Source organism: Staurois parvus, unplaced genomic scaffold (genome assembly GCF_062004578.1).
Source record: "Staurois parvus isolate SC_StPar_1 unplaced genomic scaffold, SC_StPar_1.0 ptg000172l, whole genome shotgun sequence".
In the NCBI taxonomy this organism is placed as follows: domain Eukaryota; kingdom Metazoa; phylum Chordata; class Amphibia; order Anura; family Ranidae; genus Staurois; species Staurois parvus.
In genome coordinates, this window is record NW_028317968.1 from 10,202,800 (window position 1) to 10,219,664 (window position 16,865).

Consider the following 16,865-nt stretch of genomic DNA (forward strand, 5'->3'; position numbering starts at 1 on the left):
AGGTAACAAAATGAGATTAGCAGCACTCCCTTTAAGAGACTGCTTCTAATCTCAGCTTGTTACCTGTATGAAAGAGCTAGTAGCCAGAAATCCAGCTGAATAATAGGGGATCAAATACTTATTTCCCTCATGAACATGCAAATCAGTGCATTATTTGTTAGACATGCATTTCTTTCTAATTTTGTGTTGCTATTCTGTCTCTCAGTGCTACACCTACCATTCGATTTTTAGACTGATCATTTCTTTGTGAGTGGGCAAACATTCAAAATCAGCAGGTGATCAAATACTTATTTCCGTCACTGTATCTATCCACTGGTAACAAGAAAAGGCCTTTGATACAGCTCATGTAGTGCAGGGCAGCTGCAATAATGGCATTTATTCATGTATAATAAAGCAGCTTGAAAACATGAGCAAGAGCATATCTATCCACTGGTTAGCAGGAAATGGCCCTTGATACAGATTTGAGGCTATGGGTGTATGCAATCCTAGCCTGTGAATATCCCCATCTGTAAAGCACCGGGTCTTTTAATACATGTTCATTTGCTCTTCTGCCTGCCTCCAACTCCTGGCAACCTTCTGACTTCACCCATTTCCAAGATGGCTTCCAGGCAGTCTTGGCCCAACTCCAAGATGGCCACTGAGGGTTCGCTTGCCCAAACCAGCGATGGCCCACGTAAGCTTAATCCATTCACATGTTCAGCATTATGCATTATTCTCTTGAAGGTATATACTTAACTTATCCTTCCACAATTGCCACTAGAATGCACACTGGAACACAGTGCATCTGCAGTCCTGCCAGGAGGAGATGTAACATAACTGAGGAAGACATTCAAAGACAAATTCCGAAATAAATGAGAACATACTTGTCTTGAAATGCTGTCACACTTTCAGGGATCCACTTACTTCTTGGAAGGAAGACTCCGAACAAGGAGAGCACTTCTGAAGAAAATAGCCCTGTCTGCACTTCTGTATGTGAAGCTAGTTAGCACCCAGTTTTGTTTACTCCAAACCATCCACAGAAGGAGTTCTCTCCTTATCAGAGCCTTTAGCATCCCAAGGTCAGGGACTGTGCTATAGGAGAGACTGAACCTGCAGGGAAAATCACCAAAGGTGTCACCTAAGGGTTTTATTTTCTTCACACAGAGTTCCATGAGAACAAAGCAGAGAATATGCTGTTGTGTGGGAATCAACTCTTTATAGCTATCCACTGGTCCTATAGGCAGAAGTATGCTACTAGCATACATATGCTGCCATATTGGCACCAGGAAAGCAGGTTATAGAGCTGGGCCTGCAAGTGTAAAGAGAGGCTTTGGGAGCTTATTACACATTCTATTTGCACAATCCTGGAATGGTAAGGGAAATCTTCAATTGGTACAGTAAGATGTTATGACTGAGATGGCAGGTTCAACTACTAGAACATACCACTTTTTTGGTAACACTTGTTTTCACTGGATAGAGCTGAAAGGGGTGATTTTTTGTTCGGTGAACCCAATCACTATAAAATTGCTTATGCTATTGGTTCATAAATAGGAAATGTCTTTTTTAGATTTTGCCATTCTCTTTGTACCTAAATGTTCACTACCAAGATAGAGGAGAATGAAAAGCAACAATGTTGTGGCATTTGTGCACAGCAGAAGTGAGCATATCCACATTGGCAAGCATATTGGATTAAGCCACAACATCAGGTATACGAAAGTCTGGGGTGAGAAATCATCTGCAGCCTTCTCTAACACTGCCTCTTGGTCCTCTCTATTCCCTTCTGTGATTGCCTTATCTAGGCCAGGCATATTACAATCCAATTCAAATAGACAGCAGAGCTGGAGAAGGAATGTGGTGTTTTGGAGCCATGAACAGCATTGGTTGTATTAAAGCTGTTAGTTGTCTGAGAAATTGTGACAGTTGAAGAAAAAGCTGCCTTACTCAGGCCATTTATTGCATGCTAGAATAGGATGCAGAGACCGGTCTTAAAATTGAGTCCTGCTCCAGGGCAAAAGGAAGCATAGTTACTCTAAGGTGGAGTGTTATGTGGGTGAACTTTTGCTGTGGCTTCCTTTTGCCTGGTTTCCGACAGAGCTATGGTCATGGATATTCTTATGTGGTCTACTCACAGAGTAGGGTGCTGAATTTAGGGTAGGAGTGTCCAAGAAAAATGCAGCAACCCAGTGCAGACTGTCCTGTTGCATTGCCCCTCTAGCAAAAGAGCAGGAGGAAGCACCTTATAAGAGCTCTAGGCACAAGTAATGGTAGAGTGCAACCTTCGGTGTGCTGTAACACCTAGTTTCCACTTGAGACTAAGCTCTGAGTAATGTCAGCATATTTTGAAAAGTTTATACTGGAAAAGTGAAGACATTTCAAACTCACTTTTTGTTTTTTACAGAAACTGTCAGAGATAACAGAATAGCCCTGTCTAAATGGCAAACCGTGAACGGCCCCAGCAGTGCTGCCGCCCGGACCAACAGCCCACAATGCCAGATCCACCGCGGAGCAGGGCAGTCGTCACAGCAACATGACATGTATTTGCCCTGCCCCTTTCAGCTCACGGTCTCTCAGTGTCCCGCTCCCTGCCTGTACACAAGCATTCAGCAAGGATCTCGGCACATCTCCTTTCTGCCCTCAAGGTAGGGTGTAGTCTTACAGGGGCAGTCTGATGGACACACTGAATATTAAGGTGCACTCTGATGGGCACAACATAGAATGTGCCCATCAGCATGCCCCTTATTTTATGTTAAGGGCACTCTGACGGGCCTATTTTATGTTAAGGGGGCACAAATAGACACATACTGTGGAAAGCGGCACTCTGATGGGGAATATGATGTAAGGGGGCACTATGACGGGAATACCTTATGTAAGGTGTCAATGTGATGGGGATACCGGATGTAAAGGGGCACTTTGATGGGGAGAACTGATGTAAAGGAGCACCTGATGTGATGGGAATACATGATGTACTGTTGCACTGATGGCGACACCTAAAGTAAGGGCACACCCTATTCGAACCTTGGCCAGAAGAAAATTTTAATGACCAGACCTCCTTGAATTTTAATTCAATACCCCTGCTCTAAAGGGTTTAGGCTACAGTGAGTGAGGGAGGAGAAAGAAGACTAGAGTTAATACTAGTAACAGACTAAATCATATGTCATTTTGGATTTTGCCTTTAGCACCACTCTAGGATATTTACTAGATTAAAAATATCGATAAAACCTAAGAAGATGCTTTTTGTTTTCTCTCAGGAGACAAGTCCATTCTCTTAGAACAGTAATAAAAAAAATTGAGGAGTGTTAGAGTGGGTGGGGTTATACTGGGCTATCCATACAGCTTTGTTGCCAGTATGCCATCTCTTAAGGCAGCATCATCATAACCCAATGTACCTGAATAATCTTCCTGTGTCCTGCAATGTACGACTAAGAAAAAAAAAAAAGTCTATTTTTAAAGTGAAACCTCAGTCTGTCTATCTTTTTCTTACATAATGATGTTTTTTAAAACAAGAGTGTGAGGTGTGTTTGAGCAATATATATTTTTAATGGTTATTATATAATCAATGTTAATCATTTTAAATTATTTACCATGTCTCTAACAGCCCACTTCCCTTTTCTGCCATTGGTTGGAAATCCCAATTCTCTCCAAGATTACACTATCTCAGAGGTTCATGTAGTTTCTACAGTGGCTGATCTCAAAATAAAAAAAAATTAGGCAGGGAGCAAAGGACATCTCCCTGCCATCTGATATTTACTCATTATTGACTTACCAAGGTCTTGTTCCACACTATCGGTGTGGAAATGGTCATCTTTGTAAGGAAGGGAGGGTTTTACTTCTTCCATGTCAGAGCCTCCATACAAATTTTTCCATACTCCATTTTCATCCCAAATCTGAGACAAGCAAGCAGAGACAGCAGATCTCACTTTGCAGGCACAGGAGAGCCTGGGTGCACTTACATAGCAGAAAGTACATTGTTTTTTCAGAAGGAATTCCAGGCAAAAAAAGTACAGTTCTCATGGTGCTACTTATTGCACTATTTGATGCTAATGTATCTTTCTATTACTAGGAAAACCCAGAGTGTACATCGGGCATCATTAAGGGTGTTTGCACATGGTATTGATGCTTGAGCATCAGTATTTCTGGCCACATTTCAGGTGTTTAATTTGCATGTACATGCATACATGAGGAAAATAAAATTCTAACCTTTTCAAAGTAATTTACAAGTGTAAAATACTGACAACTCAAATTCCTGATTTTTTTTTTGTTAACTCATCTATACGCAGTACCTTTACGCATCTGTGTGTACAAGAACTTTAAAAACAATAGGCTGCATTTAGAACCGTAAAAAAAAAAACCAAAAAAACCCCAAAAAAACCCCCCAAAAAAACCAAAAAAACCCAAAAAAAAAACAAAAAAAAAAAAAAAACAAAAAAAACAGCTGTATGCCTGAAAAAGCACAGAATTTTGGCAGCAGTATTCAAGAGACCTTAATGAGCTCCGGGCACCATATTCCCCGTGCATGTGACAGTTATACTAAGGCTGCTTTACTAAAGGAATTGAGAATCTTCACTCAAATTAAACATCAGTGGAAAGTATGAATATTTGGAAAGAGTGCATGGCACAGAGGTGGATACAAACAAAAAAAAATTAATTAAATCAGCCATGAGCAAAAGGTGAAACGCAGAAGGAAAGAATTGCACAAAATAAAGCCGTAATTAAAACTCAACCAAACAAGAGATAAATGAGTAGCCAGATTCAAAACCAAAGTTGCCCATTTCCAAAGTAGGCAATTTGATTCAATTGTACGTTAAGTTTGTTACCTTAAAAAATTATCCCATATTTGACAAAAGTGACCCACTGTAGCACTGACTAAATGTTAACACCTTTTCCAAAAAACTAGTACATGCAGTAGTACTGATCTTATGATAAATATGCCTCTACAATTTTTTTTTGTATTGAAGCCTCCACAGCATTGCACCTGCAATAAGTACATCATGAGTGCAATGCACATTCTTCAATTTCTTCCCCCAGCCCCAGAGCTGTATGGAGGTACAGACTTGCTGCTTTGCGGCTGAAGAAAGTGCAGCTGGACTGGAGGAGAAAGGGAGGATAGATCGCCACCATGCTGAACAGTCCTTCTATTGTGGTGGCAGATGAGACAAGTAGTAATTCAATGTACAAATTCCAGACCTGAATGACACAGCTCTGTGCACAAAATTACTGCAATGTTCTGATAGAAGAAGCATCCCATGATTCAGGTAAGTGGTGTAGTTGGGGTGGGCAGATTGAGGGTTGGGGAATGCAACCATGCTTCAGATTACATCCTAAATATGGGTGTTATATGAAGCATAGGTTTAAAATATGGACTTACCCTTTCTCTGTGGACCATAGAACTATTAGAACCATTTTGTAAGGTGTACAGCCCAAACTTTTTTCTTTGCTTTAGAGTAGAAGGGTTAGACTTATTTGTGTCCCTGCTGGAAAGATTCATTATATTCAAATATGTCCTAGTGACCATTTTTACTTGAACTGAAAGTGAGTGAAAATCTAAAATCAAGTAATTGGAAAAAGAACAGAAGGAAAGTGCTCCAAAGACAACAGAGAATAATTTTCCCTCAGTTTAGAAAGATTTTTCTCATTTCCTGCCATGTCTATGAACAGTAAGTGAAAGGAGATCACCTCAATGGCAAGAACAAACACACCAGCATGGCTTTCAACCCTTCTTTACGCTATCCAGAAAGATAGAAAATGTTTTGGCTTTAGATATATATTAAGTAGCAAGTCAAGCCAAAATATCATTTTTGACAAAGTTCTCACCATATACATCACCTACTATAAATTTATAATCCGTACAGTGTTGCCAAAAGAAAACAGGTATTCAACCACCCATCTTCCATGGCATTCAGTTCATTTATTATGGAAAATAGATAAAACAGTTACTGGATGAGAAGTCCTAGGACATCATAAAAAAAATACAATTTATTAAAATTATGCATAGCAAACAATTATGGGACGCAGTATCAAATTTGTTGCTTTTTGTTTAAAAACCTTTGAAAAAAAAATTCTCCATTACAACCTTTGCACTAGAATTTCCAACCCATAATGGTTGTACTGTATCATTTCTTAAATAATCTTCAAGAGAGCCGAAGATTATTAAATACTGTGCTGCATCCTAGGCAAATAAAAATTAAAAAAAAGAAGCATGGCTGATGAAAAGCAGCTTCATACCAAACACCGGAAGACTGAATGGTAAGGCTCATACTGATATTTATTCTTATACTGTGGGAAGAGATACCTTAATTACATAGACTAAGTTATCTATACTGATAAAAGCCAAATTTACATTATCCCATTGTGTTCCCTCCCTCTGCAGAAATGGCCTATGGGAGCCAAAGCAAATGCACATTAATCCATCAATGCTTGATCTTTGCTGTAGATAAGAGGCTTAAGTCCAGACTCTTAACACCCACTAGAGTGTTAGGCTCCATGCACACTGAGCGTTTTAATAGCGCTGGTAGCATTAGCTGTGTAAAGTCACGTTAAATACGTTTTTCCATCGGTTTTCAGCGTTTTTGCATTATCGTTTAGCCGTGTTTTTAACGTGTTTGTGGTTTTAGCGCTGCAGATGCAGGTGGACATTTCTAAACGTTCCCCCGCATCAAATGCCTGTGCGCTCTCCCTGGGAGCACGCGGCACCGTGATCGGAACACAGATCGCTGTACGGGACCTCTGTGTGAGGTCCCGATTCATGCGATCACTGATTCTCTAATCAGTGATCACATGAATAGTAAACAAAATGTCACTTTCTGACATCATTGCTTACTACTTGTGAAATCTGTGAATGATCACAGAGGTCACATGGTACAAGGCTATTCACAACAGCCTTGTACCATGTGACAAGCTGTGACCAATCACAGCTCGCACAGTATTTCTCAATGGCTAAAGGAATGCAGCCAGAGAGAAAGAGAAATGATTGCCTTTACAGCCTTTATGGGTGTAAAAGCAATCACTGTAAAAAAAGAAAAAAAAATCTTCATCACCCCCAACAAGTAGTACAGTGTCACCATAGGGTGACAGGTATGTAAAAAAATAACATAAAAAAAAATAATAAATGTAAAAATCATTTTTGGTTATAAACTAATTTGGGTTTGTTTTTTGTTTACTAAAAAGATAAATGAATACATTTTGGCCAAGATTTATGAAAAAAGATTTGCAAACTTTTATAAAACATTTTTCAAAATTTTGGTACTTTAATTTATATAGAATAAAAAATTAAAATCCCAGTGGTGAATAAATACCACCAAAATAAAGTTTTATCGGTCTCAAAAAAAATGCTAAACAATTCATATAGATACAGTGTTGCATGAATTGTCAAAGTGTGATAGCACCGAAACCTGAAAATTGGCCTGGACCGAAATGGGGTGAAAAAGTGTCCAGACTTGAAGTGATTAATTAAAAAAAATATTTTTTTTTTTTGCTCAAAAGAAGTCCAAAAATGCCGGTTTGCTGCATTTTATCGAGATTTTCCGCGTTAGAGCATTTTTACAGCCAAATAACTCCTCTAGAAACCCCCTAGTTCTGGGGGGTTTTTCCAGCCAAGAACCGCTGTTTACAGCCTACGTGTGCATGGACATATAGGATAACATGCCGGGGAGTTTACTGGCTGTAGAAAAAAAATGCCAAAAGCCACAAACAGCTGCTGTAAAAACGTCCAGTGTGCATGAGGACTTTTAGATGTTATTGACTAAAGCTGAACTACGTACCTCAATTAATATTCACATTTGAACAGCCCCAAATAGAATGTTCAAGTTAATGGAACCTCACCTGTATGCCCCAAGCTACAGTAGATACTCGGGCTACTTTACGTTCATTAAGCACATTAAATCTTACCAATGCAGTGAATTCTTGTGCTCACTGCGAGTTCTACAAATATGTCCATTCAAGTGAAGCAGAGGTCTGCAACTATGGCCCAGTCTTGTACAGAACACAGATGTGAAGGGATAGGAACAATAAAAAGTAGGTTGGCACCATTTGTGGTGCCTTTTGCTCTGCAGAGCTAGGGATTATCTTAAAATTGGTTAGTGATATTGTATAAACATCTCTATGGCTTGTTTCCTACAGCTCATATATATGGATTGAAAACACTTTTAAAAACAATTAAATGCTGCCTTGACCAATGCTACCATATTCCAGTCTATAAACTCTACATACAATGCATTACATATGTCAAAGACAGTTGACATGTGAATAGGACAATTTTCAAAATGTACACCATGATAAAATGATCACTATTAATACTCTTAGTGATGATTTATGAAATTGCTTTGTTAAGGCAGTTAAGGTAAAGTTACCTTTATTTCTTTCTTTGTACCTATAAGCCATTCATACAGGATCAAAAACAAGACCAGCATTGTGATAACATTCCCTAGGTCCAGGGACATTATTCCCTCAACATGGAAGACATGAGTAGAAAGGCCATTTAATACTTTTACAATCTTTAAGCCCCAGCATTTGACTTTCTAACAGGAAGGACTGCCAGACCAAAGACTGTGGGAGCAATAAACAGGAAACAGCAGAGAACGGCTATGAAATACATGACATGATTGTAACACTCAAGTGTCAAGGTACACATGTGCCTTGCGTTCACTTTAAATACATTGTCGGCCTTCAAAACTCATTTCTTTTTTGCTGGCATAATGAACAGCAAAATAGCACATTATATTTTCAAGACTGCAAATCAACCAAACTGACGAAGGAGACATCCATTGCATTAATGTCCCCCATAACATAATGGAAGACTGCCATTTGGGTTTATGGGTAAAAAACTAACACACAGGAAGTTAGTCACGTATACTTGTCAACTGATTTCTGGATCAAGAAAATCATATTACACTTTTAACCACTATGCACAATCAAACCTTTGCTATTAAGACAATTTGGTATTTTTGATTTTCATTAAAAAAAATTTTTAGACCCAGTACTCGTCTCTGAAGCTTGACTTCCTATACTCCAACCACTGTTTTATGGAGATTTAGAAAAAATGTAAACTTCTGAAATAAAATTAAATCCATGAACACAATATGGTTTATGTTCCTTCTATGACATTGAAAGAATATGTTGGGAAACTTATTAATACATTTCTTCCATGTCTAGAATGCAGTCTCAATCTGCTTTTTTTGCACCACTGATTGATATATATATATATTTGCGTATATATATATATAGATATATGTATATATTAGTTGTATCTTTTTTAAAAAAATGTATGTTTGTTCATCAGTTTGTCCAGTCTGCTTTATGCAGTGACAGAGACCACAAATTTATGTCCCTCTCTTGGGGATTTGAAGCCAAAATCTATGTACTTGGTTTTTTGTAAGCTAGATTTTATATTCCTTGGGATAATCACCAGTATTAGTCTGAATGCATCAAGAAATATGCACGGTCATAGATTCATGCGTAGATGTTCTGGTCGCTTAGGGATCAAGGGATAGGCTTGTTTTTTGTATGGCGCAGCATTGGATTGTCTTATTGGTAGTGGGGCAGAAGCCTCTCCGCTTACAGTCACATCCATTTGTTCTACGCCACTTGTTTCCATTCGGAAATCAGCTGGTGGTTGTGTATTTGTTGCTCCAGCAGCTGTTCCTCTTCCCCAGAAGTCACCAGGACAGAATTTCACAGGGCTTGAAGAAGAAAAAAAAAAAAAAAAGTGGTCTAAAATGAAATTAGTTTATATACATTCAAATAGCATGCTTAAAGCATGTGTGTGCGCAAACAAAAAAGTTCAGCAGTACATTCACATTTCTGTTTTGTCTCATACATGTACATAAAGCAAAATGCCTGTTGATTATGAAAGAAAACAAGTGAGCAGTTAAAGTGGTTCTTAACCAAGTGCTTTTTACCTTAATGCATTCACTGCATTAATCCATTACACACCTCTAACCCCCTAGGGAAGAAAACTTTGGGGTTGATTTACTAAAAAGATTGTGCAGCTTGCATGGAAACCAATTGGCTTCCAGGGTTTTTTGTCAAAGCCTAATTGAACAAGCTAAAGCTAGAAGCGGATTGGCTACCATGCACCACTTCACCAGATTTAGTAAATCACCCCCTTTAGGTTAATAGAGATTCTCAGGCTAAACAACTAAATTTGCTAAGCGAGACAAAGGCTGGCCATACATTATACAATTTTACTTTAGATTTATCAAAAACCATATAATTGTAGGTTAAACCTAAAGAACACTTTCAATTGTATCCAGTTAGGCGGGTCCTTGCGCTACATAGTTGAAGGTAAATCTAAAGGAAATTGGGCAGAAATGGAACAGAAAATTGTATAATGTATGGCCAGCCTTATGAAAGAAAACCCTGAATTAAGCTAGAACGCTACAGGCTACAAAGGTTGTTCATCTGCCAGAGAACCCAGGATTCAATCGCACAAAGTAATACATAGCTTTCCTAGCGCACGGGTGGAAAAACCCTATCTCTATGCCAGGTCAGTGTGCTAGCACTCTATGCCGTGGACATTCCCATCCTGTGTGCTCTGTGGGGTTCTCCGGTGGGTGAATTGATAAGAGGAGTCAATGCACAAAAACCATGTTGGTAGTTCAATTGGAAGAGGCGTCCGAAGTGGTTATCTAAAAGATAGGCGCGAGTGGTCTGCTTTATTTAAAACATCCAATTACTTTATTTCACCGAATAAAATGTGCTCTGTGGCTTTAAATTGCCACTTCCTCAGTTCAAGGTTCACTGGAAAGTTTTAGAATTCTTAAATTCATGTGTCCCTCGGTGGATGATAGAAAAAATTATATTTTTGTTTTAAGGTTTAGATACACTAAGCCTGACTGAAATAGAACTTACTCCATAAGGAAGAAATGCCAAGAACAATCTACAAAGTAAAGAGATTTAATACATACCAATATTTAAAAACGACCTTACAAATAAAAATAACCCAAATGATCGCAAATATTTCAGCAAGTATGTAGGATTACCTGACAGGTGTTCGAGGACTTCCAATAAATCTACGAGGAGACCGAATTTTTGGTTCAAAGGAAAACTTCTCTTTCACACTTTCCAGCACAGAGGGAGCCACATAAGTAAAACCCTAGAGAAAAGCATCCAAATGCAATAAAGATTACAGCTGCAACCAATATTATAACCATATTAGTGTAAAGCTATCACTAATGGCGGCTTCACACTGCCCTGATGCAGTCCCTATGTGCTTCGGGCAAAACACAGCAAACCCAGATTTTGAGTGGGTTAGCTGTGATTTCCCATAGATTTTTATGTTCCGTGGTTTTGGTGCAGTTTCAGCAAGTGCACCAAAGAAGCAGCATGCAGGAGTCTTGGTGTGTTTTCTGATACTGCACAAGAACTACAGTACTTCATACAAGTCTATGGGAAATCGCAGGTAACCCATTCAAAAACTGCAGTTTGGACAGACTGTACTACAAAATGTAGCCTACTGATAACAAATCACAGATTGAAATAATGATACTCTTAGGATGATTCCTGGACATCTTTGGTGCCGATAAAATACTCTGTTAATTGTTCCAGCATTTAAGTACAAGTGGATACTTTGTTCGTTACACCAATGCGTTTCACGGGACAAAGCCCGCTTCTTCAGGGAGAAGAAGTATACATTTCTAAAACAGAGCAAAAATAGACCCAAAACACATTATGGATATATGACCATTATAGTACATAGAATTAAAAAACAAAACAATGAAATAGAAGGCTGACAGCATTTACCGGTTGGTGATATTGATGACCTCCCAAAAAGACCAGTGCATAACATATAGGGCATTTGAGTCACACCTGGATGGACAGAGGCCCTCATCTAAAGCTATCAGTGACTGCCAGTCACGTGGAGCCGTACATCCACCATGAAAAGAAAAAACTGAGATAACCCACAGGTGGTACTTATCTTGTACCTATTGCATTATATGAAGTTTATTGTTTGGGCAAATGTAGCCCCTAATTATATTTTATTTGCATGTTGTGTTAATCACACTTAATTAGGGGCAGCTTCACTTAGAATAGAATAACACTGAGGCAAGATTTGTCTAGGGTCACTACAGTTGTCCCAAGTTTTGGGGGCCTTACACTATATAGAGTGATTAGTTATACTTAAATGATTTATTGCTCACACATTCCATGGGTATATGTGGAATTACTCCCCAAAATACAGTCTGCATCTTCTGCCGAGTATAGGGGTACCACACGAGAGGACTTTTTGGCAGTCTAGCCAAGTACAGGATCCCAAAATCCACTAAGCACCTTCAGGCTTTTAAAAGGGCTTTATTTCCTCATTACACTTCCTGACTACCTATCACACTTTCAGAGGCCCTGAAATGCCAGGATAGCACCAAATCCCCCAAATGACCCTCTTTTGGAAAGTAGACACCCCAAGGAATTAGATAAGTATGGTGAGTAATTTGCAGATCTTGTTTGTTGCCACAGGTTTTAGGAACATTTTTTATTTTCTTTCTTTATATTTCAAAACCTTGTGAGAAAAAAGGGGTCATTTGGGGGGTTTAGTGCTATCCTGGCATTTCAGGGCCTTTGAAACTGTGATAGGTAGTGAGGAAGTGAAATGAGTAAGTTACGCACCTTCAGGATTTCAAAGTGGTCATTGGATTTCAGGCTACTGTATGTGGCTAGGCTCCCAAAAAGTCTCACACATGTGGTATCCCCATACTCGGTAAAAGTAGCAGAATGTATTTTGGGGTGTGCTTCCACATATACCCATGGCTTGTGTGAGCAATATATTATTTAAATTACAACTTTGTGTAAAAAAAAAAAAAAAAAAATTTGTCATTTTTTAAAACTTGTGGAAAAAAGAAATCTTCCATGGACACAATATGCCTCAACAGATAGCTTAGGGTGTCGACTTTCCGAAAAGGGGTCATTTGGAGCGGTTTGTACTGTCCTGGTATTTTAGCACCTCAAGAAATGTGGTCCATCACAAAATAAAAGCTGTGTAAATTCCATTATCTATACCATAGTTTGTAGACACTATAACTTTCACACAAAGCAATCAATATACACTTATTGGGATTTTTTTTAACCAAACACATGTAGCAGAATACATTTTGGCCTAAATTTATGACGAAATTTTAGTTTTTTGGTTATTTTTTTATGACCAAAATGAGAAAATATAGTTTTTTTTTAAATTTTGGTCTTTTTTTGTTTATAGCTCTAAAAATAAAAAAGCGCACAGGTGATCAAATACCACCAAAAGAAAGCTTTATTTGTGTGGAAAAAAGAATGTAAATTTCATTTATGTACCGTATTGCATGACCGCGCAATTGTCAGTTAAACTAGTGCAGCGCTGTATAGCAAAAAATGGCGTAAATTGCAGTATCTATACCATAGTTTGCAGACGTTATAACTTTCACACAAAGCAATCAATATACACTCCTTGGGGTTTTTTTGTTTTTTTTTTACCAAAAACATGTAGCAAAATACATTTTGGCCTAAATTTATGACTGAGTTTACTATATATTTTTTATAGCCAAAAGTAACAAATATCGTTTTTCTTCAAAATTGTCTTTTTTTGTTTATAGCGCGAAAAATAAAATGCGCACAGGTGATCAAATACCGAACGAAAGCTTTATTTGTGTGAAAAAAGGATGTAAATTTTGCTTGGGTACAGCATTGCATGACCGCACAATTAGCAGTTGAAATAGTGTAGCGCTGAATAGCAAAAAGAGGCCTGGTCATTAAGGGGGTAAATCCTCTGGATGGCAAGTTGTTAATTCTATATACTATAATGGTCATGTATCCATAATGTGTTCTGGGCCTATTTTTGCTCTATTGTAGAAATTTATACTTTGTCTCCCTGAAGAAGTGGGCTTTGTCCCGTGAAACGCATTGGTGTAATGAACAAAGTATCCACTTGTACTTAAATGCTGGATCAATTAACAGAGTATTTTATCGGCACCAAAGATGTCCAGGAATCGTCCTAAGAGTATCATTATTTCAATCTGTGATTTATTATCAGTAGGCTACATTTTGTAGTACAGTCTGTCCAACACATTTGGGCCTATTACGATCTATATGTCCTATTGTCATGCCCCACCAATATGTTGGTTTTTTAACTAATAAAACGTGGTAAACTTTGCTTCAACTCTTTTTTCTTATTTTTGTATTCTTTTCGTTGGTTAGGTACCTTAACCTGTTCATGCCAGCCGAACGCAAATGTGTGGCCTCCCGGCGTCTGGGCCTAGCAGCCGAGCGGCCGCACATTTGCGGTCTATAAAAAAGGAAATATGTGCTGAGAGAGCGCGCCCTGCTCCCAAATCACAAAACTGTTTTACTTGAAGTTCCCATGCAATATGGCTTTGGCAATTAACCACATGCCCTCCAGAGGATTTACCCCCCTTCCTGAATAGGCAAATTTTTTTTTTACGATATGGTGCTGCGTTACTTTAACTGACAACTGCGCGGTCATGCAACACTGTATATGAATTAAATTTATGCCATTTTTTCCCCATAAGTTTCTTTCAGTGGTATTTGATCACCTCTGTGGTTTTTATTGTTTGCATGATAAACAATATTTTTGACTTTTTGCTATTAAGCATGTCCAATAATTTTTTTTTTAATCAAATTTCATCAAATTTAAGCCAAAATATATTCTGCTACGTCTTTGCTAAACAAAATTCCCAATACGTGTAAATTAATTGGTTTACGTGACAGTTATAGTGTTTACAATTGGCGGTATATGTACACTGTAATTTTTTTTATTTATATATACTAGTAATGGCAGTGATCTGCAACTTATAGCGGGACTGCAGCAGGCATTGTGACACTGGGGGAACTGACTGCCACTAACATCCCCAGTGACACTAATACAGTGACCAGTGCTAATAAAAAGCACTGCCACTGTACTAATGACACTGGGCAGGAAGGGGTTAACTTTTGGGCGATTAAAGGGTTAACTGTGTGCTGTGCGTGTTTTACTGTGTGCAGTTTTACCTTGGAGACATGCTGTTTTGTATTTCTCTTTTGTGCAGAGAAATACAAAACAGCATGTCCTCACTGGCAAGAGAGAGAGCTGTGTTTACACACAGGTCTCTCCCCTGTCAGCTTTGCACAGCGATCGCCAGGTGACGGCGGGAATCTTGGGCCGGGACCCGATGATTGACATGCCTACCCACTAACGGTGGCGTGGGTAGGGTGGTGTGCACGTGCACTCCCTACCCGCAAATCATGTACATATAAACATGATTTTGCACAGCCCTTTCGCCCTGTAGCAGTAGTTCTACTACAGGGCGGCAGGCAAGCGGTTATGAGAGCCTTCATTTGTTTACTAACACATCTAAACAGTTTATGCCTAGTAAAGCATTCGGGATTACAACACAAATATCTAAAACATAAGTATAGATGCCTCCAGCTACTTAAGATTTAACCAAGTACTCTTCAAACCTGTTGCCTTACCACAAATACTTGATTGGCACTTTCACTGAGAGTGGCATCATCTGGACTGTCTACAGGAGTCTGACGTGTAAACTTTGAATCAAACTGGCTTACATCTTCTTCAGATTGCTTTAGAAAAACAAATTAAGTAACTTTTAATATGAAAGAAAGCCTAAAATGAGCCACAGAATTTTTACCCGTGTCCACATGACCACCCTTTAAAGCTGAAAGTGGTCATTCTCTTATTTACTCCTTTTTGGTCTCTAAAAAAGGGTTAACTTTAGAGCTGCCCATTCTCTCTGTCTGTATTACCGCATATAGTCTGTTTAGGCTCTATGGTCATATCACGGTACTACAAGTCAATTAGCACCTATGGTTTAGAGAAGAAGAAAGCAGGAGTGGTTGAGCAGTTCAGCTTTATAAACTGGGTAGGGCTGACACCACTCATTTCACAAAAATGCTATGTGTTACCAGGCCAAGATAAAAAAAAGCATGTATTTTTGGCAGATTGACGATTATTTTTCAATACTTGCAAGGTGTTTAAAACACATGCTTGAACTCCAGGCAAATATGAGACAAATGAATGCAGCTCTCTAGATTCATTAATACATTTTAAAGATATATATATATATATATAAAACTTAACTGCAACTAATGTAGAAACTGGAGTTTGACTTGATAATCAGAAATTTACTTTCACACCAAGAAGAGGTAGGGGCAGCACTGGGACCCAACAAGATATGCTGCATTCAAATGTGCTGACAAGGGTATAACTAGGAGGGGAAAGCAGAAGTAGCTCCTAATCATAAACCTGCTGCTGCTCTTTCACTGTCCAATCAGCAGGCTGGGTTGGGACAGTAAAATTACACCTCTACATTCCTAACTGCAACACAGAAAGGGGTGTCATTCACCTAGCTGTGCTACTGAGCGTTAATCTGAGGACTATGATAAACAAAAATTTCAGAAATACTCTGGAAGATGCCACAACTCCTCTCATATGTATGTGTGTATAAGTTTGCCTGACGTTTAGAGGTAAATATAATATAAAAATAGTATACATATTAGGTGCAATTTGTATCTAAATGGTTCAACTGTAATTACAAATTTACTGAACAAAATGTGCATATAAATACATATAAACGCTAACACCACCATAGTGATTTTAGAAAAACACAGTAAAATGGGATTTTACTTGCTGTAAAATCATTTTCCTTGACTACATTACTGGTAACAGAGATGAAAGACTGGCAAACCAGAACTGTAAGGACAGACTAATATAATCCCTCCCACTACAAGGATGACTAGTTTTGTACCAAGTAAAAGTAACGGTGTCCCATAACATACTCCAAGAAAAGGATTTTTACAGCAAGTCAAAATCCTATTTTCTTGATTATACATTACAGAACACAGCATCAGTATTCAGGTACATAATCCCAAAAGCAATGAGATATGGGTAACACAGCAAAGGCTAAACAGTCCAC

At 38.5% G+C, this 16,865-nt stretch overlaps 1 protein-coding gene across 1 annotated transcript in view; it reads right to left on the reverse strand.

Moving 5' to 3' along the window:
- Positions 1 to 5,937: 5,937 nt before the first annotated feature.
- Positions 5,938 to 16,865, reverse strand: part of RPS6KB1 (ribosomal protein S6 kinase B1) — a 62,768-nt gene continuing 51,840 nt past the window's right edge. The window contains exons 13-15 of the mRNA XM_089676651.1: positions 15,406 to 15,513; positions 10,956 to 11,068; positions 5,938 to 9,653 (exon numbers count right to left, since the gene is read on the reverse strand). Of these exons, the coding sequence (XP_089532777.1) occupies positions 9,416 to 9,653; positions 10,956 to 11,068; positions 15,406 to 15,513 (459 nt within the window). The 3' untranslated portion in view covers positions 5,938 to 9,415. The remainder of the gene's footprint in view (positions 9,654 to 10,955; positions 11,069 to 15,405; positions 15,514 to 16,865) is intronic.